We start from the raw sequence: 22,012 nt of genomic DNA on the forward strand, positions 1-22,012 counted from the left end.
GGTTGTTTTAAACATGTTAAAAAAGGCGATTGACTCCTTTTACACTGACAAGTTTACCTTTCTGTTCAGAGCGATGTCATCACATGCACTGTTAGCCGCTGAACCTCCATGTGAGATGCTTCAACTGGTGACTGTGTGTTTTTAAAACCTATGTCAGGGCTGCAGCTTATTCTTTCCTCAGCCATGTAGCTGCTTTATTTCTGGTTTAACAGCACCGTGCTGGACAGGTGACAGGTGTGTCTGCGGCGCTCTGAAGGCATCACAGCACAGCGCAACACATTCTCTATCCTGATCTGTGACACAGATGTGTTGGACATGTCATTATTTTAGTGTTTAAATTCAAACATTCACTTGGTGAAATGATTTCAGGTTGTGTTTTATCTCTAGATGCTTGTACCAGAATCTCCTGATTGGAAACGGTTATGAGAGTTTAGCTCTGGAGTAAAAGTGTTCTATGAAGCATGTTAATGTTAATAAATTATTTCCACATTAGTTTTGAGACTTGGAAGTAATAACTGTGAATAAGCGAGTAAGGAAAGAGTGGTTGCCTCTTCATTATATCTCACTCTGCCAGAGTAAATGTAACAGGAGTGTTATTTCATACACACCTGTCAACCCAACAGTATGAAAGGTTGATCTTTAATATAAAGAAACAACAACATTGACGTTGTACTGTTGTTAATAAATAATACAACTAGAACTCAGCCAACATGAAAACGTCAGGCTGAATGAATGAAGTGAAAAGAAATGGCTGCTTTGTTTGGCACATGATGGTATCCACTGTGTGCACTCCCTGATGTCCAGGCTGTGAGATGCAGTGTTTCTATCCAGCCTGGTCAGTCATGTATGCAGGCAGCATCAGTCCAGCGCATACAGATCTTTCACTTTTCCATTTCCCTGTTGGTCGGTCACATAAAAAGCATTTTACAAGATTAATCTTTTCCATTCAGGCATCCACCAAGGATGTTACGTGAAACAGTCGAAGTCCTTTTCCTCTAACAAGATTTTGTCATCTTGTCGAGCTGTCAGAGTCAGTAATGTCAGGTTTGTTTTCCACTGACTGAGTTTGAGTCATAGCAGTAAACTGACACTGAGGCAGATCATTTTACACGTCCTCGTTCCTTCAGAGGGGACAGTGAAAATGTTTTAAAATACGCTATAATGTGAAACAACTTTTTATGCCTCTGACCAGAGCACGGTTGTTTGTCTGTCCCATTGTCATGGACACAGTATCTCAGTTACTCCATGAGGAACTTCTTCAAATTTAGCAGGAACATTCACTTGGACTCAAGGATGAACCGATTAGATATTGGTGGTCATAGGTCAAAGGTCACTGTGACCTCACAATACATTAGAAAGAATTCACTTTCTAATTGTGACACAATTTACCACAAATTTCTAAAAGGATAAAATTATGATGTGATGTCATTTTATATCCAAATGGCTTAAGGTCAACTTCAATGTGACATCATAATGATCTGCAAAAACACCTCTGACTGTTATTCAATGCTATAACTCAGGAAAAGAGGAAGGGGAGATTGTGACCATGTTTCCTGCAGCTTGGCTGGTTGGTGGAGGCAGCTGGTACTTCCTGTATGTCCAGCTGGTGGTGATATTGGACAAAAAAGCTCAACAACCCCAATGTGATTTTAAACTCTATTTAAAAAAAATCTTGAATCTTATATTTTTATCAGTTCAGTCACTGTTTAGAGAAGACCGCACCAATGTCAGTGTTACAGGGTTGCATTTACATTTTCATTACATGTATAAATTTGACCCATTTTTAAAGTAATTTAGGAAACGCTAGTGATGTTCTAGTAATGTACTGTTTCCATCTCAGATCCGGGAGCTGATGCGTCCCTGTGTGGTATGGCTGCCACCAGTGCGTCTGGCACTAACGCAGTGCGTTATGGAACTATGAGGGAGAACGTTATGAACCTGGAGGTGGTGCTGGCCGACGGTACCATCATACACACTGCTGGGAAAGGCCGACGTCCCAGGTAACCTCACTCCCTCTACTGTTTCAGGATTTCTGCTACTATCACCTCTTATTCATGTCTTCCCTCACTGCCTCCCTTATTATCAACCTTCAGGAAGACCTCAGCAGGATACAACCTGACAAACCTGTTTGTGGGTTCAGAGGGCACCCTGGGGATCATCACCAAGACGACGCTGCGCCTGTATGGCATCCCAGAGGCCATGGTGTCAGCTGTCTGCTCTTTCCCCTCTGTCCAGGGTGCTGTAGACAGCACAGTGCAGATCCTCCAGGCTGGAGTGCCCATCGCTCGCATCGGTGAGGAGATGATGCCTCACGTCCATACAATAGATAACTGCACCATTTCCACATGACAGTCAATGTATCTCAATATATTTTATTGATCAAGGTGTGAGCTGTGTGACCTTGGTGACAAATAACACTGCACCTCCTGTAGCTGCCTCACAATAAAGGAGTGTGTTAAATTAGTGATGTGAACAAAGCAGAGAGCAGCAGATCTTTTCCAGTGACTGCACACTGGATCACACTTTGTTAATGAGACCATTGTGCAAATACACGGCTCAGTAAAGCCTAGATACTGATGTTGGTTATATTTTTATATTATTATTTCTGTTATTTTACCAGGAAGTCCCATTGTGTAAAAAAAAAAATCTACAAGAGAGACCTGGCCAAGGCAGAAACCATACAAACTCACCACATATTAAAATACAGCATCAAACATAAAATACCACACATTTTCTGCCACAAGATTGAGGAGGTAGGATCAACCATACGGTGTTACAGTAACAATGATAAATGTGCATTCATGAGCTCTGAGAAATGATGACATTAACAGCATGTGGGCCTACTGTACATAAGACTTTAAATAAGAGACCTAACATGATATGATGGTTTCTGTCTGAAAAAGAAAAATATTTTTCAAAGTTGATGAAAGCATATGATGTGATATTTATGTTGCTGATAAATTGTGTTTACATCCACCTGTTTTATATGCATTTTTAATCTTTGCATTAAAAAAATTACTTTAAATAAATAAATAAACACCTGAAAATTCCAAATATCACAAAGATGCTTTTACTATTGGCCGAAATGTTTTGATAAAAACAAAATATGTGTGCAATAATTACCAAATAAATAATGACATGCATGACCGGCATACCATTTGACACTCAAGCTTCCACTGAAGAAAGAAACCAATTTTGGCCTCAGAAAATATCAGATACATGTTTCTGTTTGGAGCAAAACAGCAGGAGGAGGATGTACAAGATGCACAAAGCAGGGCTCATGGATGAGTTGGGAAAGTGTAGGAAAAAAAGAGAAAAAAAGAAATTTAGCTGGAGGGAAATGTGGGGCATGGGAGAAGGAGGTGGAGGAACATCTTTACCTATATGTTCAGGTGTAGCTTCCCTTCTGTCAGGGTGTAAAACAAGCCCAGGCTGATACACCTGCAGACACAACCAAGCGCTGAAGTGTCTCTTTCAGGAGCCAGTGAGGGTGAGCGCCTCGAGGTAAACTCACTGGATGCAAAAAGGAAACAAGATGGGATTTTATTTGAACAGGTTTGGTGCAGGGCAGCTAAAGGCAGGGAGGCGCCACCAGGAGGCCGCTACCACTAATCTAAGACCAAATCTGTTGAGTTGTGGTCAGAATCACAGAGTGTTGTGTGTTTTGTGGAGCTGACAGTGCCATGGGAGGACGCTGCAGAAGTGGCCTGTGACAGGTTTGATACTGCTGGTGGTGCAGGCAGAGCAGCAGACAGAAACATCTTGTTGGTGAGAGAGGTCTGAGGAGAGTGACTGCTTCAAGCTGACAGACAGGCTACAATAACTCAGATAACCACTCACTGGTGCCACTGGGTGATCTTCAAGGGCATCTGGCTCCAAGTGGCCCTTCAGGGGCCAACTGGGTGCTGCTGGTATGTCCAAAAAAAAGGAATCTGCTCTGATGATTACTGTTTTTGTCCATTAACAACAATGAAAGCGTCACATTTCTACAACTCAGACCACACTTAATGATTGTGAACTATGAAAGAGAGAAATAACAGAACAGTAACAAGTCATACTATCACATTAAATACATTGTGCTTCAACTGTGGGGAAAAAAAGGGCAAAGCAAAAAATGTGAACATCAAATATGTTCAATATGGAAAGAAATATTACATTTCACTGAATCCTCACTGAAGAATGATCTTTGTGGTTGTTGAGCACATATTCTGGGGCAGAGATGAAGTTGACTGCTGCTGCATTTGTCTGTTTTGGTACACTTGCCCTCCAATAACACACTCCAGTGTCTGTATATTTAAAGAAGTATAGATGTTAAAGGCAGAAAAATCAGAAAGGCACAAAATACACAATAGGCATTTAACTTCATGATTGTATATACTGTGTGTAAGCCATGTGTAGACTCACTGTTTGTAACTAAGGTAATGGCTGCCTACATCAGTGGTAACGGTTCAGAGTCAGTTAAACACAACAAGGTATAAACATTGATCTAATAGATCACAGAGCTGAACCTGGAGACCAAGACTTACTGCTCAAACAGCCTAATTTATCCAGATAAAACTACTTTGTTTCAGCTCGTTCATGTGCAGAAAGATGCTACTGCTAATTAGCTTTCTGATGTGGAAATTGGGGCAATTGGTTGCTAATGAGTTATATAAAAATATACCACATGGTCAAATGTGAATACTACAAACTACACAAACTTATTCCATGGTTTATGTTTTAACCATGGAGGTTGAGTTTGAGCTTTTGTTGACCGAAGCCTTAAGTGAACTTGAAGGAGGCGGGAAAGGCCGTGGTCAGTGTGGGTGTGGTCAGACGAGTGACTCTGCCCACACTGAGCACAGCCCTGAACCTCATGCTGCAGCCGCAGAGAGACAGAGGGAGGAAAGATGAACAGGGTTTAGGACAGCTGGGTGAAAACAGGGGAGAGATGAACCTTCATTGATCCCTCAGAGAAAATACTTTAAAATTACAGCAGGAGGTTAATAATGATAATTATAATATCCAGCAGGGAGAAATTAACAGTGAAAATAGATCAGTTATGGGCAGTTGGAAAATATGTTTACGACCATTAAGCAAAAGTTGACATAAGTCAGACGAATGACCTATTTAGATACATCACCCTAACATTTGTCTTCTCTGTGTGTGTGTGTGTGTGTGTGTGTGTGTGTGTGTGTGTGTGTGTGTGTGTGTGTGTGTGTGTGTGCCCAGAGTTTCTGGATGATGTGATGATAGATGCGTGCAACAGGTTCAGTGGTCTGTCCTATCCCATGACCCCGACTCTGTTCCTGGAGTTCCACGGCTCTGAGCGAAGCCTTGAGGAACAAGTCAACACAACTGGTGTGTAAAAGTCCAAATAACCACACATTTCCAACAACTCAGCTTATATACTGTTGCTGTGAGATGAAAACCTAACATACAGAGGCTTTAGGAAGATTTCAGACCTCTTCGTTTTTTGCACATTTGTGTTGTAGGTTTCATTTTAAATGGATAAACGTGACATTTTTGAGCATCAGTCTGCATCAGTAACTCACAATGACAAAGTGAAAACATTACAAAATCTCTCATTTACAAATGTATCAGATCTGTAATGAACTTCTTTGTAGAAGCTCCTTTGGCAGCAGCTACAGCTTCAGGTCTTCTTGGGTCAGTCTCTGCAGGCTTTGCAGACCTGGATTTTGGTTGTTTATCTCGTTCTTACCAGCAGATCCTCTCAAGCTCTGTCAGATTGGATTGAAGTGTCTTCGGGTCTCTTCACAGATCTTCTCTGGGCTTTAAGTCCACACTTTGGCTGAGCCACTGAAGGACAGTCTGAGGCTCGTATTGAAGCCACTCCAGTGTCGTCTTGGCCTTATGCTTTGGGGCATTGTTGTGCTGACGGGTGAAGTGAGGCCCTTCTTGCCTTGGTCAGGGAGGTTACTCAGTTTGGTTGGACCACCGGCTCTGGTAGTTCCACATTTCTTCCATTTCACAGTTAATGAGGAACTTCTGAAGGTCGGATTTAAATGGTTTTATTACTTCACACTGATCTAAACCTCGCCAGTGTTTTTATTTCAAAGATACACAGAGAGTTTCTTGGACTTTGTGGTTGGTTTTTGGCCTGACATGCAGTGTGTTATGAGACCTTGTGCACAGGTGTGAGTCTTTCTAAACTATGTCCAGTCACTTCAGTTTCCCACAGGTGGACTCCAGTCAAGCTCTAGAAACATCTCAAATATAATTGAAACAAACAGGAGGCACCTCACACACAGTTTGTCTCACCTTGATAACGTGAGTGTTGCAGCAAAGACTTTTGGAAATGAGAGATTTTAGTTTTTTATCTTCTAATGAATCATAATAATTAAAAAAAATAAAAAAATATTCATTTAAAATTAAATTGTACGACACAATAATTGGATTATTGTAATTCTCTGACCCTTTATATAGTGATGTGTGTTAATATGACAACTGACTGGCACTCTTTCAGATTCAGATAGATTTCCATCACATATTCCGTCCTTCTGTGTTTCCTCGTCATTGTGCAGCACACTTCACATGCACGTTAGTGTTTCTCTCCTTGAGTCTCCAGTTCATCACAGACATGTAAAGTAAAGGTGAATTTCTTATCCAGGGATTAAAAAAAATAAACATTAAGTCTTTATGGTTCAGAGGTTTTTTGTTTTGTTCGCTCTTCATGTATCAACAAGTGCCACCAAGAGAGCGACTTTTTCAGGAAAGAATAGGGCGCCATCATCAGAATGTGGTCTCTCCTTCTCCTTCATACATCCATGGCGAGCATGAACGACTGTAACCGACTGAAAATATGATAATAAGAAAAATATACTTCCTCTAATACACTTACACAATTAACATCACTGCCAACATTCTCTATCTTATTACCTCAGTAGCTTACCAAAGAAAGTGCAATGAAACTTTAATTAGAAGCTGAGTCCCAATTAAACACAGAGTCCCTTTTACTGGCTGCACATTTAGACGCCCGGTTCTTTGGATGTTGTGTTGCAAGAGCGAACGACGCTCACATTAAAAAACTGTCAGTTATCAAATTTGCAAATGAACGTTTAAATAAGTATGGTAACCTTTCTCTCTCTCTCTCTCTCTCTCTCTCTCTCTCTCTCTCTCTCTCTCTCTCTCTCTCTCTCTCGCGCTCTCTCTCTCTCTCTCTCTCTGGGTTGTCCTAGATGTCCTGTCTCTCAGAGCTAGATCAAATGGATGATTCATAATATGATACTTAATAGCCTGCTGATATTTATACGAGTAATATTCATACTGGTTTAAATAATCAATCTGATGGTATTTCCTGTCTTTGCTGTGAACAAGTTTTGTGTGAAAGAAAATTAAAATCCTGTCCCATGTAGACGCCTGTCCCAGATATAAGCCAGTTGAATTCAGTGACTGGAGCAAATAAAAGTCAGAGCTGTCGACTGAAGTTTTACTGAACTTTTTCTAAAAAAAGATCCACGAGCTGGAGAATGAACAGTTGACCAACAGCTGGTCTTTAAAGAGTGGCACCACAGACAATGTAGAGATGATTTACAATGACTTAAAGAAAACTCTATGGGCAAACCTTTGTGGTGTGTGTGTGTCTACAGAGGACATCACTCACAGTAACAGAGGGTCAGACTTTCAGTGGGCTCGAGATGCAGAAACAAGGAGCCAGCTATGGAAAGCTCGTCATGATGCCTGGTACGCTGCTCTGGCTCTGAGACCGGGCTGCAAGGTAAACACCACTGTCACTACAGCTGAAGGTGTGGGGTTTACTGCAGGTGTGGTCAACAACAGGAGCAGTTAATGACTCCTCTGGGTGGCAGCTCTGTGCTGTCACCGTCACCATCTGAGCCTCTTTTATGTCTCACTTTATTCATGTTTAAATCTTAGTGTTTGCAAAAGACGACCGCTTGGTGCTGTTCCAAGTCTGTGACCTTCTTTTCTGTGTGTGTGTTCGTGTGTGTGTGTGTGTGTGTGTGTGTGTGTGTGTGTGTGTGTGTGTGTGTGTGTGTGTGTGTGTGTGTGTGTGTGTGTGTGTGTGTGTGTGTGTGTGTGTGTGTGTGTAGGCCTATGCTACAGATGTGTGTGTCCCTCTGTCTCGACTGCCTCAAATCATTGTGGAGACAAAAGAGGACCTGATTGAAAACAGACTTACAGGTGAGTACCGTGCTGTTTTCTGACTCAGTGTTAATGATGTTAATGAATTGTTGCAAACCCATGAATGTGTCATAATTATTACAATCGAATTGAATGGATTCTTTCTAATGCTCTGATCACAGTGATTGAAAATTACCTTTAGCTCAAGTTTTAATCAGCAGCACAGCACAACATGAATGAAGTTATTAATAAATTAGTATTAGGTCTAGAGTCTGATCATCCTATTGTCACCCTGTCAAATTGCCAATAGCTGATATGAGCGTTGGTGGGTGGGTACTCGGAGTGATGACAGTAAGATGACAAAAACATTTTATGGCGATGCTAAAACAAAATTGTCATCACAAATAAAGCATGAATTATTTGCATTTCAAAATCAGAGTGTTCACAATCACTGAAAATCAGTAAAGGGAGGTCTCTCTCTCTCACTCTCTCTCTCTCTCTCTGACTGTCCAGCAGTGAAGTGATCTAAGTCACATGTTCAGTGTCTGTCGATCTCCTCGCTCTGTTTAATCACAGTGCAGCACCTACACACAACGTGCAGCGCTGCAGTGACAATCAGCTGGTCACAGTCACAGTTTGTGTGTGTGTGTGTGTTGAAAACATCAGTTATATACCATTATATATGTGAAACTATGGCAGGGCAAATTAAACTTAATACTGATTTCATACTACAAATAACGATAATAATAATAAGTTAAAACATTAATGGGAAAACGAGCCCAATATCTCCTTGATATTGACAAAGACATAAGGTGATCAATCTGATGATCATTGATCACCGAGATAATCGTCCATCAGCACAACCAACAACCTGTATATTCACCTTTTTGCACTTGCTCTGTCTTGTGTGTTTGTACGTAAAGATTATTTCTCCAGTAACTGGATCATGTCTGTGTGTATTTTGGTAAATGTGTATGTGACATATGGCTGCAGCCAGCAGCCATTAGTTCTCACTGTCAAGTGACCTCGGAGCAGGAAACACCAGCAACAGCAGCAACGGAGACGAGCAGTCTGAAAACAACACAGGTTTAATAAACAGTCTAAACTAGAGGCTGCTCAGAAACACAGTGGTGATTTTCAGCTTTTTCACACACTGAGTAATCACATAAATCACAATTTTAGTTTTGTGGTCCACTGATTGTACAGAATATGTTTGCATGCATAACAGTGCACATCTGCAGCACCTTTTCCCCAACATAATTAAAAAGTAACTTGATAGCAGCTGAAAACTTCTGACTTCCACCTGCAGTTGTGCAGAAGTGTTCTCCAGGAAGTGTCAGTACATTGTGACATCACTGTAGCGTTGAGTGCACTTGCTGCAGGACCGCACTCGACCATGTTTTTGATACAAGCTGTTTTTGGTTGCTGTTCCTTGACATGTTACAGAACATTAGTCCAAATAGCTACAGTGGCAAATAATTAAACTTGGTCTGTGGCAAAGTTTAGTTTGTAATCGTTTTCTTTTTCTGTGGGACTCGCGGTTTTGCTGCAACAGTATATGATGTGCATCAAAACACCCACACTTGTTGGTTTCCATGTAAATGCCTGCACACTGGTGGTGTCTTGAAGCACGTGAATTCACCAGAAAAGCAGCAGTTTTATCACATTCACTCCCCAAGCACATCTGGCCACCGTATCTGACGGCCTCTTCTGTCAGTACGGTTTGTAGGATGTGTGCTGCCCGCGATCGTCAAGTGTAACAGAGTGAAGAGAGAACTGGCTTATTTCACAAGTTACATGGTTTTACTTTAAAGTGCATTGTCTCAACAAAGAGAAAGAAAACAGCAACAATGACAGATCACAGACAAAGATAAAAACATAAAAGAAGGACATAAATTAAAAATCACTGTATGTTTTCTGGTAAAATGAATGAGAGTGTTGTATACCCTCAGGTCCCATAGCAGGTCATGTAGGTGATGGTAACTTCCATTGTCTGATGGTGGTGGACCCCAACGACCAAGAGGAGCTGCACCGGGTCCACCTGTTCACAGAGAGACTGGCCAGGTAACCCCCCCACCCTCCCCACTCTTCTCACTATATCATAAATCCTGCACCAGACAGCACTTTTCTCTGTGTGGATAATTTATGAACTCATGCTTATGTTTTTTTATCAACTATTTCCACTTCAAGTATAATGTCATCCTTATTTGACACATTTACTGTGCAGTAAATTGTATTTAGTATTTGACATTAACCATAGACTATATATAAAAGTGGACATAGACTCTGGGTTTGAAAAGTTAAGCCATTGCTGAAGAGCCTTAAAGCTGCATCTGTCTAATAACTATCAGGGGGCGACTCCACTGGTTGTAAACAGAAGTCTGATTGTATTGAAGTCTATGGGAACATGTCTCTACTTCTCACTTGATTTATTACCTCAGTAAACGTTTTCCTGATGAGTTTATGTCTCAGTCTCTAGTTTCAAGTCTTCTTCAATACAACATGATGCTCATTTATTAAATTATGGTCCATATGGAGGAAAATAGACCATAAAGCAGGGTATGCATTAGGGCGGGGCTACTGTGTGATTGACAGACTGTACTACACACAGCGACCTGCCTGACAATAAGGACAGAGTACAAAGCAGGTCACATCCACCCCTCACTCCTCCTCAGCTCCACCTTCTCATCCAAATGTGGTTTCTTCTGGTTTCAAAAAACCAAGATGGCGACGGACTAATTACAAACTTCAGGTTTCAAAACAGCAGCTCACAAACCAGTGGGTGACGTCACAGTGGGTTGCCACTTGACATAAACATAGGTTTTGACTTTGACGTATTTAGTGTAAGTCCAGATTCTCATCTACTGACTTTAGATATTTACAGGAGAATCAATGTTGATCCAAATGTCTTGATCATCATAAAAAACTCTAATTGCAGTTTTCTTTCAGGTGTTCATATGCATGATTTCAGCTGCAGTAAATGTTCAGGACTGAGGTCTCACTGCTCATGCAACAGCAACTTCGCTGTTCGCGTTACTTTCCTTTCTCCTCTTGCTAAATCTCCCCACACTTTGCCAAATCCTTTTCACTCCGCTGGGCTACCTTCAGAAAAATTCACCTGCCCTTTGACATCCCACTCTCACCCATCTCTCTTAGTTGATATTGATTTCAGACGACTAAACTGTGAGTGCAGGGTTTTGAAAAGGTATCGTCCAAAATCAATTTTGTTAGACTGTAAAACCCACTGGCTGTACTGGGGTCAGTCGTAGATCCCAGAGGGTAATGGCACAGAGGAAAAATAGATTTGAATCCTCCGGAAGATAAAGAGAGAAAGATTCATACAGTATTGAAAAAAGATGCAGGTATAATGTTTGAAATGTACAAGGTTGTAAATTGTTATTTTTAGGCTTTTAAGTTAGAGATGGAAACAGCTGTGTTCAAATGGTTGTGCACCGCTAGGCAAATTACATATATTACATTGTATTACATAGTAAATAAAACCCCTGCAGCAAAGAGACGTTTAAGTAAAATTCCTCTCCAGACATGTTTTAAACTGTATAAAAATGCTCTGCTGTGATTAACATTTACTTTTACATGTTTTTCCCAGAAAAAAAAAACTGAAAAAGGGGCTGGAAAACACGCTCTACACTCACTTCCTCTCTGAGAAATTCTTGTGCTCTATATATATATATATATATATATATATGTATCTGTGTGTGTGTGTGTGTGTGTGTGCGTGTGTGTGTGTCCGTTTCACCAATGTAGTGCCTATATATATAAATATATAGACACTGGATTGGCTGCTGGATCATATGTCAACAAAGTAAATGGAGGAGCTGCAGTTTATCTGGATGAAAAGCACTATAACCTTTACATTTCTCAACAGTTTTCAATGAGTCCTTTTTATATTGAAGGGTTTATGATCTACATGGAGTGGAAAGTAAAGGTCTGGTCTCCAGTTACTTATAATCGTGATAGTTTAGGCCAGGGGTGTCCAAACTTTTTTCATTAAGGGCCACATAGAAAGGCATATGAAGGGCTGGGCCACTCACCTCAAAATCTATCAAATATAGGTAAATTATGCTTGATAATTAAATACGCTTAAAGAGAAATCACAGCTTTCCATGAATGGGTTTGCATTTATTTTGTTACAAAAAGGGCTGACAGCTCATTCTCAAAACAGCAGCCTCAGATTGCTTCTTAGTCAGGATGGTGATCCCCTTCAAAGCCCTGTATAAAGGGGGGAAAATAAGGGGAAAAGGGGGTGGGTATATTTCAAGCTTGTTATGCAAATAAGTTATTGGGCTTGTTAACACATCAACTAACATTTGTTAGAAAATATTATCAACTTTAATTGACTGAATTTATTAAGTAATTGGGCTTATTACCACATGGATACTGTGTAATATATTTTTAACTCACCTGTAATGGGAACAGCATTGCACTCAGTGGGAGCAGTGATGCTGCGCTTTGGACTGAAGAATGGCTGGAAGGTCAGGAGTAGTTTGCTTTTGTTCAGAGTTAACAGAGAAAATGTTTGCTCACATATGTAGGTTGAGCCGAACAGACTCATCATTCTTTTTGTGTGGTGTCTCATCAGAGGCCTTTTCCAAGCTCCGGTAGAAGTCAGGTGGGGAGAGAAGCTGATGTTGATTCTTCAGAGAATTATTACACTGCATTTCGATAAGTTCTAATTGCAGACTTTCTTGCATTCATCAGTCAGGAAGGGAGTCGAGAACAGCTTGATTTGTTTCTCAATGTTAGAAAAAATCTTGGAAGTGCTGACTGAATTCTGTCTTGAGAGATGTGATCACAGACACAAATTTCCCCTTTTTAGCAGAGAGGTTGACTTTTGGAAAAGCACATTTGATTCTGTTCTATAGGGAGTGTGTATCAGTGTTATTTTTACATGAAGTGAGTTACTTACCTGATGGGAAGAAAGTTACAATTCACATTACTTTATTGACTAAATGAAATCACCATTTCTACTACACAATTTATTGTTACTAATCTAATATTATGCCACTACTATCATATTATAATATATTCCTCTTATACCTCATTGTATTTATAGGATATTAATAATAATAATTTAGTATACTGCTGTACTATGCTGTTATATATATTGTTGTACTACTACTTCACTCTTTATACCACATTTCACTTATATTTCATATTATAATGTCCTACATATTTACTTTTTTCTATCAGAGCTTATCATGTGAATATGTTATCTTGCTTTAACTGAATCGCCACTGTGGGATCAATAAAGGCGTCTGTCTTCTTATCCTTTCACCGATTAAATGTGGAAAGGTGACTGCCATAGTGTCTCACTATCTAACTTAATTTATTTTACTCCATAGTTTTAACAATTCCTTATGACAATGAATTATTTTCTACCACATAGGTAACTCAGTTCATGTAAACTTTGATACACACTCCTCCTTATAGAAAATTTTCTCCATGTATTCCTATTTTTTACAGACCAGTCTGACCTGGTCCAGTATGGCAGTGACATTGCCAATGCAGCATTTGTCTATGTTGATCCCTCCCAGTCAGACCCTGAATCAGATGAGGAGTCTGTTGAGACCAGAATCAGCGACCAGCAGACGGATCAGAGCGGTTAGCATAGTTAGCATCTTTTATTTGTTTATGTTGTTTGCTAGCTTGTAACTGGCAGTGGCTGACACAGTGTTAGTGGTTGTGCTGTGGCTCTCTGTACTGACAAGGTTTCAGGTTTATTTAGCCCCGCCCCCCATCTCCACAAGTTGACAGGATTGGTTTCTTAGGTTCTATGACGTATAAATCCCTGACTGACTGAATCTGTTTTGATGAGACTGATTGGTTCACTGCAGTTCACGGTGGAAACACTCAGTCATGGTGTTGACTGATTATTTTGTCTTGTATTGTATAAAAAACTTCATATGGATGTTAACAAGGTTAAAACTTCATTTTCATCAGAGGGTGTCTTTAGAAATTAAGCAGCAGTTGTGCTATGTGTAAAAGAACGGACATGGTGCGAAGTCAGTACCTGGTATGTTCCCCTTTAGCAGATATCACAGTCTGCAAACACTTTGCAGCAGCTAAGAGTCTTTCTACTCTTGATTTAGGAATGTTCACCCTCTCTTCCTTCAGATCACTTGAGATGTTTTAGGCTGTCTTCCTCACACAGCATGTTTAAGAAAGATAGTCACACACACTGATTGGTGACTGATTTCTCACGGATCTTAGAGAAAGAGGAGGATAGATATATTTGGCTAACACACCTGGAATCAAGAGTAGGATTCTTGAGAAGAGGTTTAGTTACAGCTACTTTAAAGGACTGTGGCACGTAGAGTGTTAATAGAGACAGATTGATCATATCTAGTACAGAAGAGCTGCGATGAGGTCTAACAGACAGGTTGATGAAGGAATCGTTAGTTGGTGGAGGCTGATGGGAGAAAAACTGTCAATATTATCCAGTGGTTGAAGATAAATCAGCTGAGAGCAGGAAGTGGTGAATTTTATCTCTAATAGTCAGAATTTAATCATTAAAGGAGTTCATGAACTCACTATTACTGAGAGCTGCAGGAATACATGGGTCAATAGAGCTGTGGCTGTGTTTGTGGTTGCACTGCTGAAAAGAAACGAAAAACAAAAAGAAACATTTTCCTGTATTAATGAAGAGTAATAGGCTGCTCTGCCATCACAGAGGGCCGACCTGTATATTTTAAGACTAAGCAGGATTCTTCTTTGTTTGCTTTACTTTGCGGGTTTGGGAATGAAATCATGGAACTAACTTCTTTTGTTTTACCATCATGTTTTTTGGAGGGTCAGTCCAGTCGAGTGTTAAGTGGGATGTTGCACCTCCACTCCTGTGTCAGCCACACCTTCCCACAGGTCCTTGGCAGTCATGTGGGCGTTTTGCTTTGTCTTTCTCTCCAGCAGATGTGCAGAAGTTCACACAGATGTGTTGCACCACAGGTTTCTGTGCGCGAAACCCGGAAGTTAACCCTGAAGTTAACCCTGTTCTCTATAAAATGTAGTTTTTGTTGAACTGTCAGTTTACAGCTGACCTTTGTAACATTTAAGGTTTTTCACTGGATTCTGAATAAAAACTGGAAAATCTTTGAAGGTCCTCAAGAGGTCTCATTATGGACCTTTTAGTACAAAAGTATAGGCTACTCCTCCTACATCTATTCTTTGGTGTGTGTGTGTGTGTGTGTGTGTGTTCTTGTACTTGCTACACAGTAAGGTACAAATAAAGTATTTTACTAACAGAGTGAGGACATTTTGGGAAAGTGAGGACATTTTGGCCGGTCCTCACTTTTTGAGACACCTTCAAATCACATTTTGAGGGTTAAGACTTGGTTTTAGAGTTATGGTTAGAATTAGGTTTAGGTTAAGGTTAGGGGTTAGGGTTAGGGTTAGGCACTCAGTTGTGATGGTTAAGGTTAGGGTAAGGGGCTAGGGAATGCATTATGTCAATGAGTGTCCTCACAAAGATGTAAAAAGTATGTGTGTGTGTGTGTGTGTAGTGTGTCCTCCTGTATGAGCTTTAAAGTGGTTCCGTTGAAATATTAAAATGGACATGATACAAAAATATTCACCTTTAGATATTAGTTTAAAAATGGCCAAATTTATGTATGATTGCAGTTAAGATCAAGTTACAAATAATTAATATTAGCAGCCTCTGTTTTTTTGTTGTGTCATCATTAACATTGTAAAGATAAAGTCAGGGGCTACTGAATACAGTATGAATACACAACTTTGTGCAGTGAAGTAACGTGGTTTGTCTGCCCTGCAGGCGAGCCCTGGCCATGGACGGCACGTGCACAGGGGAGCACGGAGTGGGTTTAGGGAAGAGAGCACTGCTGCGTGAGGAGATGGGACCCATGGCTGTCCAGGTCATGCAGCGTCTCAAGGACGCTCTTGACCCAAATAACATGATGAATCCTGGGAAAATTCTACAGTCAAGAGAACTTTAAACAGTATTTTAGTCACTAATCGTAGAAAGTGTGATCATGATCTGCTTCATTAGAGATGCTGTCACAACGAAGTTATATTTTTGGAGTGTGTTGCACATAGAAATGCTCCTGTTAAAACAGGACTTCTGGATGAGACTGACCAAAGAAGCATCAGTCAAAAGTGAAAACCAAGAGGGAAGACGCTGTTATTTAATGTGGAGGGTGTGTTGGTGTTTCAGGTGCACTGAGTGGTCACGTATTGTTTTACAGGGTGATCTAATAATATATGTAAGTGAATCAAGAAAATCAAGAATGTTTTATTTTGAATGGATTGTGACTCCAGCACATGGAATAATCAAACGATACAAAGACTTTAAAGGATCTTCAGCTCTGAGAACTATTATTTTTTGATTTAATTGACAGTAAAAATAATTGTTAGTTTCTTCACTGCATACTGTGTTAAACAGAGCAACAGCAGGCGTCATACACCATGATTTTGGTGAAATCATAAAAAAATGAAATGTAAGTAATGTTTTTAAATGTTTTAAAACAAAATGATCTTTAAAAACATTAAAAAATGTTTAAAAGTTCCTTTCATTGTTTTTTTTCTTCTTCTCCTTCTTTCATGTTGTTGCCACTGGACCACATCGTATGCTTTTTTTGCCATCTCAGTCTGATTGTGTGGTAACACATTACATCCATGGCAAAAACAGGAGTCTCAAAATGGATACAACAGGAACAGACAGACAGATGAAGGATCGACAAGTGATATATGTGGGAATATGCTCATTTAGTTTTTGCTGAGGGTTATGAGAAAATTGAACAGCCAGTTAGCTTAGCTTAGCATATAGACTGGAAACAGGGAGACAACAGAGATGAGGTCAAAAGACTGCGTGGTGTTCGGTTAACAACCTCCAACTGAACACCACAAAAACTAAAGAACTCAGAAGACTTCAGGAAGGGCGGAGAGGACCCGGCCCCACTTTACATCCACGGGGACTGTGTGGAAAGAGTCCACACCATGAGATTCTTGGGTGTGCAGATATCCGACGACCTCTCCTGGACTGCGAACACCTCGGCGGTGGTGAGGAAGGCCCAGCAGCGCCTCCACTTCCTGAGAGTGCTCAGGAACAACCTGGAGGAGAGGCTGCTGGTGACCTTCTACAGAGCCACCATAGAGAGCATCCTGGCGTACTGCATCACAGCGTGGTACGCGGGGTGCTCAGCAGCTGACAGGAGAGCACTACAGAGGGTCGTCTGCACAGCCCAGAAGATCACTGGCTGCTCTCTGCCCAGCCTGGAGGACATTGCCAACTCTCGCTATCTGAGCAGAGCTGGCAACATCATCAAGGACCCCTGTAACCACCTGTTTGACCTGTTACCGTCGGGCCGAAGGTACAGGTCACACAAAACAAGGACCAACAGACTCAGGGATAGCTTCTTCCCAAGGGCTATCACTGTAGTCAACAAAGACAAAAAGAAATCCGGATGACCAGATGATCACATTGAATAACTATCAATTACCTGTGCAATAAAACTGGGCCTAAAGTGCAATAATCGGGTTTTCATTCATACCACGTGTAAATACCTGTACATATTACTTGCCTTTTTATACCTCCTTTATTTTTAATTTTGCGTTCTCTTTAGGTTTTTATTTATTTTATTTAATTACCATTGCTTGCAACAAGGGAGCAGCGCTCAAATTTCGTTGTACTATATGTATAATGACAATAAAGGCGATTCTGATTCTGATTCTGATTCTGAACAAAACTAACCTGTCTCACGACAGTCTAATCCCAGCTCACGTTCCCTATTAGTGGGTGAACAATCCAACGCGTGGCTCATTTTCCAGGCTGTTTCCTCTCTTGACGACAAAGCAAATATGAGTAGTTTCCAGAATAAACTGAACTTTTTCTTGACACAGTCAGGTTAGATGTTCCCATTTCTGCAATTTAAATAAAACATTCAACAGCTATGAATAGACCAGTTTTCAGGTAGATCAATTAGAGGTTCATTTCCTGCCACACACACAAATTGAAATTGAATGGAAGTCTGTAAAGCAAGCATCCATTATACTGTCAGCAATCCTGTTTAAACACAATGGCAATAATATATTCTGAATTATGTAACTAATGTTTGAAACTCAGAGAAGAAGTGAAGTTTAGTTTATTTTTTGTTCAGTTCATATTCACAGAGAACTCAAAGCATCCTGAATAACTCTGAGACAGTTTGTTCCTGGCATCGACTTCACCGGAGCTCAGACAGTTGAAGGTGACACAGCAGCGTACTGTGACACTTGATTAATGTGAAGAAGTGTATCTTGGCATCAGAGGGCAGCAGCACTACAGCATGTGGATTTTTTACCTAAAAAATGAAGAGTGCTGCTGGATGGTGGTGAGGTTTTTTTCTGTTAATCACATAAGAAGACAAAATAAAATGCTATTAATTCATTTCTGCCTCACCAGGCCCATAAATATTACTGTCATAGCGCACAGCCTATAACTGAACATTAAGAATGAAATAAACAATCTGTGAATAGCCACTGAGGTACAATAAAGAGTCTGTTTAATTCTCAGTCACAGCTAGGAGAGGGTTTATTTCATTATTAATGATCTGCCAGCTCCTTTATTCATCAGTTTAAAGAGTATTTTGAGTTGATTGCACACTGCCTGAAATAATGACAGGATATAAAATAATTTCCATGTATTGGTTTCAGTTAAATGTGTGATTCAGTTGTTAACAACTGTGCTCTCATTGACACACTTATCACAGCCGAGGACACCGAGGTCTTGTCCTCAGTCGTCAGTATTTCAGTTTAAGAGGATTAAAAACCTGATTATATATAGAAAAGAAGAGAGAAACATTAAGATTCAGTGTCTGTACATTAATCACAGACCTGTCACTGCAGAGACGTCTTTGAGGCCAAATTTAAACAATAGAAAAAAAAACTGAGCAACTAAATGAACAAATGGGAAATTTGTGCCTTTCTTAAATACAAAAAAATATATTGTGACAAATGTCTTTATTCAAGGTAATAAATCATATACTAATGCATTATAGATCACTTATAAGCCTTTATCAACCATTTTTGGGTTTCCAGATTAAAAAATCCTTCAGCCCGGTGTTTAGTCCTCCTTTTTGGTAATAATGCAGTTATAAATGTTGCTGATCCATGAATAAACATTTCGGTGTTTCTCACCATCAGGTTTGCACCTGAACATGTTAATAAGATGTTAATAAATGGATGTGTTTTCCGAGTTCCAGTGTGTTGAGCCACTGAAGAAAAGCTCTGTCAGACAAACTGAAGAGCTAAAACCACATCTGAAAAGTGTCCTGGGGGAGGATGAAGCCCTGCCAGAGAATTTTTCCCACCCCAAAAGTTGTTCTTATTAATGATCTATTACACATTAATAAAACCATTATACAACTTACAAACCCTTAATAATGGCTGACTTATTAGTTGGGTTGTTCAGGTTGAATTTGCTGGGCTGATTATTAAGTGTCCACATATGTTTGAACACCAAACCTCTGGGCACCATGTGTTAAAATGACTGGCTCTCCCACACAGTTCCCTCTATGTCGATGTGAACCTGCTCAAACTAAAGCTGAGACTTGGCTCTTTAATGCAGTGGCCATTCTTTTATTTCAGATTGAATGTGCTGAAGCTCAACAAAAAGTGTATAACTGTCCAAATACTATTGGTCTGGACTGTGATATAGTAATATTGTCTACTTTCAATGTGTGGCAAACCTTCAGAGTCACTGTTTATTTTAGGAAAATGACAGAAAGTGCTCACATTAAACCACCAGACAGTAAAGTTTCTCTGTAGCCCTGCAGGCTTCTGTATTTTCTGCCTGTGGTCTTATATTTATCCACAGACTGTATTAGAGCTATCCACCATTGTATTTTAGACCCAGGTTATTTGTGTGTGTGCTTGTGACTGAGGAGCAGAAAGGGGACCATTTATAGGCCTGCTGTCATTATAGCAGGGCAGATTAATACCTATTGAAGCGAGAGTTTACCTTATTGGGCAGTGAGGCCAAGGAGACTGTACAAGACTGACTGTGTGTTATTGTGAAGAATCAAAGGGCCAAAGAGAATTAAACCAGTGAAATTACACACACATTGACAAACAGGATTAGACCCAGTTCTCCTAAACTAAATATGTGAGCAACACGGTAACAACATGGTGACCCCTGGAAACCTAAAATAAACAGGTTACTGTTCTTCAGCCCTTATGTTTACAGTCATAACCCTGGTCTCCTCTGAAAGCTACCGCTCTGAGTTTTACAACGAAAAGGTCAGAAGGAGTTTGTGAGCTTCTGATGCAAAGTTACAGATATTTATTTATCTAATTTTTCATTTAAAAAAACAGGAATAGAACCTTTGTGTGGAAAAAAAAACACTTTGAAGCCATAACCACAAGTCTGAACCAACCCTGTGTCCACAGCTGTGGCAGTGATATGTGCATCCTAAAATACTCAGGGCTTTCAAACAATGAATAATTTGTCAAGGTTGTGTGATGACTGAGTCCGGCACAGACAAAAACACACTTAAGGTACTGCTACTGAGCACAAAACCTGCACTGTGTGTTTTCACCTCGAGGGCATCAGTCAATTTCCCACATTTTTTTATGTGAGCGAAATGAATTTCTGCGTAAGATATTCAGATATTTTTACATCAAGGCAAGTGCTAAAAAGAATATAAAAAAACATGACTTTGCTCATAATGCTGCTCATATATTTGGATGTCTTCCTGAGGTTTTTGTCTCTAGTCATTGCTCTTAATCACAAATTACAGTAAAAACTAGAAAAACCTGTTGAACATCAGTCTGGGCTCCAAACAGAGGCTGCACCTTCTCATGTCCTCAAAGCCCCAGGCCTCAAGGCAACAGACAGACAGTGGGGATTCTCCAATCCATTCTCCAATGAGCCATTCTCCAATCAGCCTTCGTCACAATTATGTAATAAATAATCTGACACCAATGAAAAATGTATAAAATCGAAACATTTTTTTATTCCAAATGTTCACATGAGTAAAATGTTTAAGATATAAATATATAATGATAATAACAATAATAAAAGAACATAAAGTACCTTGTAATTTTCAAATATAGATACAAAGAACAATCAAAACCTAAATAGATAACACACACACACACACACACACACACACACATATATATATATATATATATATATATGTATTGGCTGTTAAAGGGGGACAGAGCTGCATAATAAGACATTGCTGTAGAGTAAAGTTTATCAGTCCTTGGGGGCCCCTTATAACAGCCTGGGGCCCCAGGCAGTTGCCTGTCTGGAACAGTCTGAGTTTCTGACTGCAGGTAATTTTAAAACCCTCTCCCCCTGATTACCTGTGCAGTGTAAAACAAACCTGTTCAGTAATTACAAACCCTGTGTGTAAACATTGTGCTGCCAGTGTTCATCACTTTTCCTGCTCTGTGTTGTGCAGCTTTGTGAGCGATGGTTTTCTTCTTCAGCGCCAGCTGCAGAGTTGACTTTATCAAATGTGCTTCTCACTGTCTGATCAGTCACTGAAACACCAGTTTCCACAGAGAATCCTTGTGCCAAGTCAGAAACACGTACCCGTCTGTTTTTCAGTGCATGTTTGTGTAACTAGAATAGTGCCTGACATCATTTTTAGAGGTCGACCACTGCACCTTTCTGGCTCCTCACCACTGCTGCAGCTCTGTTCTCCACTGCTGCTCTTGTAAGCTCTCCACCTTAATGAAGTTTCAGTCAGGTCAGTTCCTCACCCTGTGCAGACGTGTTGCATTAGACGTGGCCCAGGCCAAGACCGAAGAAGTTTTTTATTATCCTGTTCATGCAATGAGCCTTAATGAAATCACAGGTGTACCCAGGTTGCACCTTATTTTCAGTGTAGTCTTCCTAACCTGCTTGTTTTAGTTACGGATGAGCTCAAATACCCTGCACTTCAACATAAACATAAAACAGTTACTGTAA

General features: G+C 40.2%; 1 protein-coding gene across 1 annotated transcript in view; it reads left to right on the forward strand.

Annotated features, from left to right (window-relative positions):
* ldhd (lactate dehydrogenase D) overlaps window positions 1-16,619 on the forward strand; it is a 28,607-nt gene extending 11,988 nt beyond the window's left edge. The window contains exons 5-11 of the mRNA XM_071490689.1: window positions 1,841-2,000; window positions 2,094-2,293; window positions 5,212-5,340; window positions 7,590-7,717; window positions 8,052-8,142; window positions 10,035-10,146; window positions 15,869-16,619. Of these exons, the coding sequence (XP_071346790.1) occupies window positions 1,841-2,000; window positions 2,094-2,293; window positions 5,212-5,340; window positions 7,590-7,717; window positions 8,052-8,142; window positions 10,035-10,146; window positions 15,869-16,049 (1,001 nt within the window). The 3' untranslated portion in view covers window positions 16,050-16,619. The remainder of the gene's footprint in view (window positions 1-1,840; window positions 2,001-2,093; window positions 2,294-5,211; window positions 5,341-7,589; window positions 7,718-8,051; window positions 8,143-10,034; window positions 10,147-15,868) is intronic.
* The last annotated feature ends 5,393 nt before the right edge of the window (window positions 16,620-22,012 follow it).

This window comes from Trachinotus anak, unplaced genomic scaffold, assembly GCF_046630095.1.
Source record: "Trachinotus anak isolate AG129_WGS33_773 ecotype Australia unplaced genomic scaffold, CSIRO_AGI_Tana_v1 ptg000002l, whole genome shotgun sequence".
Lineage (NCBI taxonomy): Eukaryota > Metazoa > Chordata > Actinopteri > Carangiformes > Carangidae > Trachinotus > Trachinotus anak.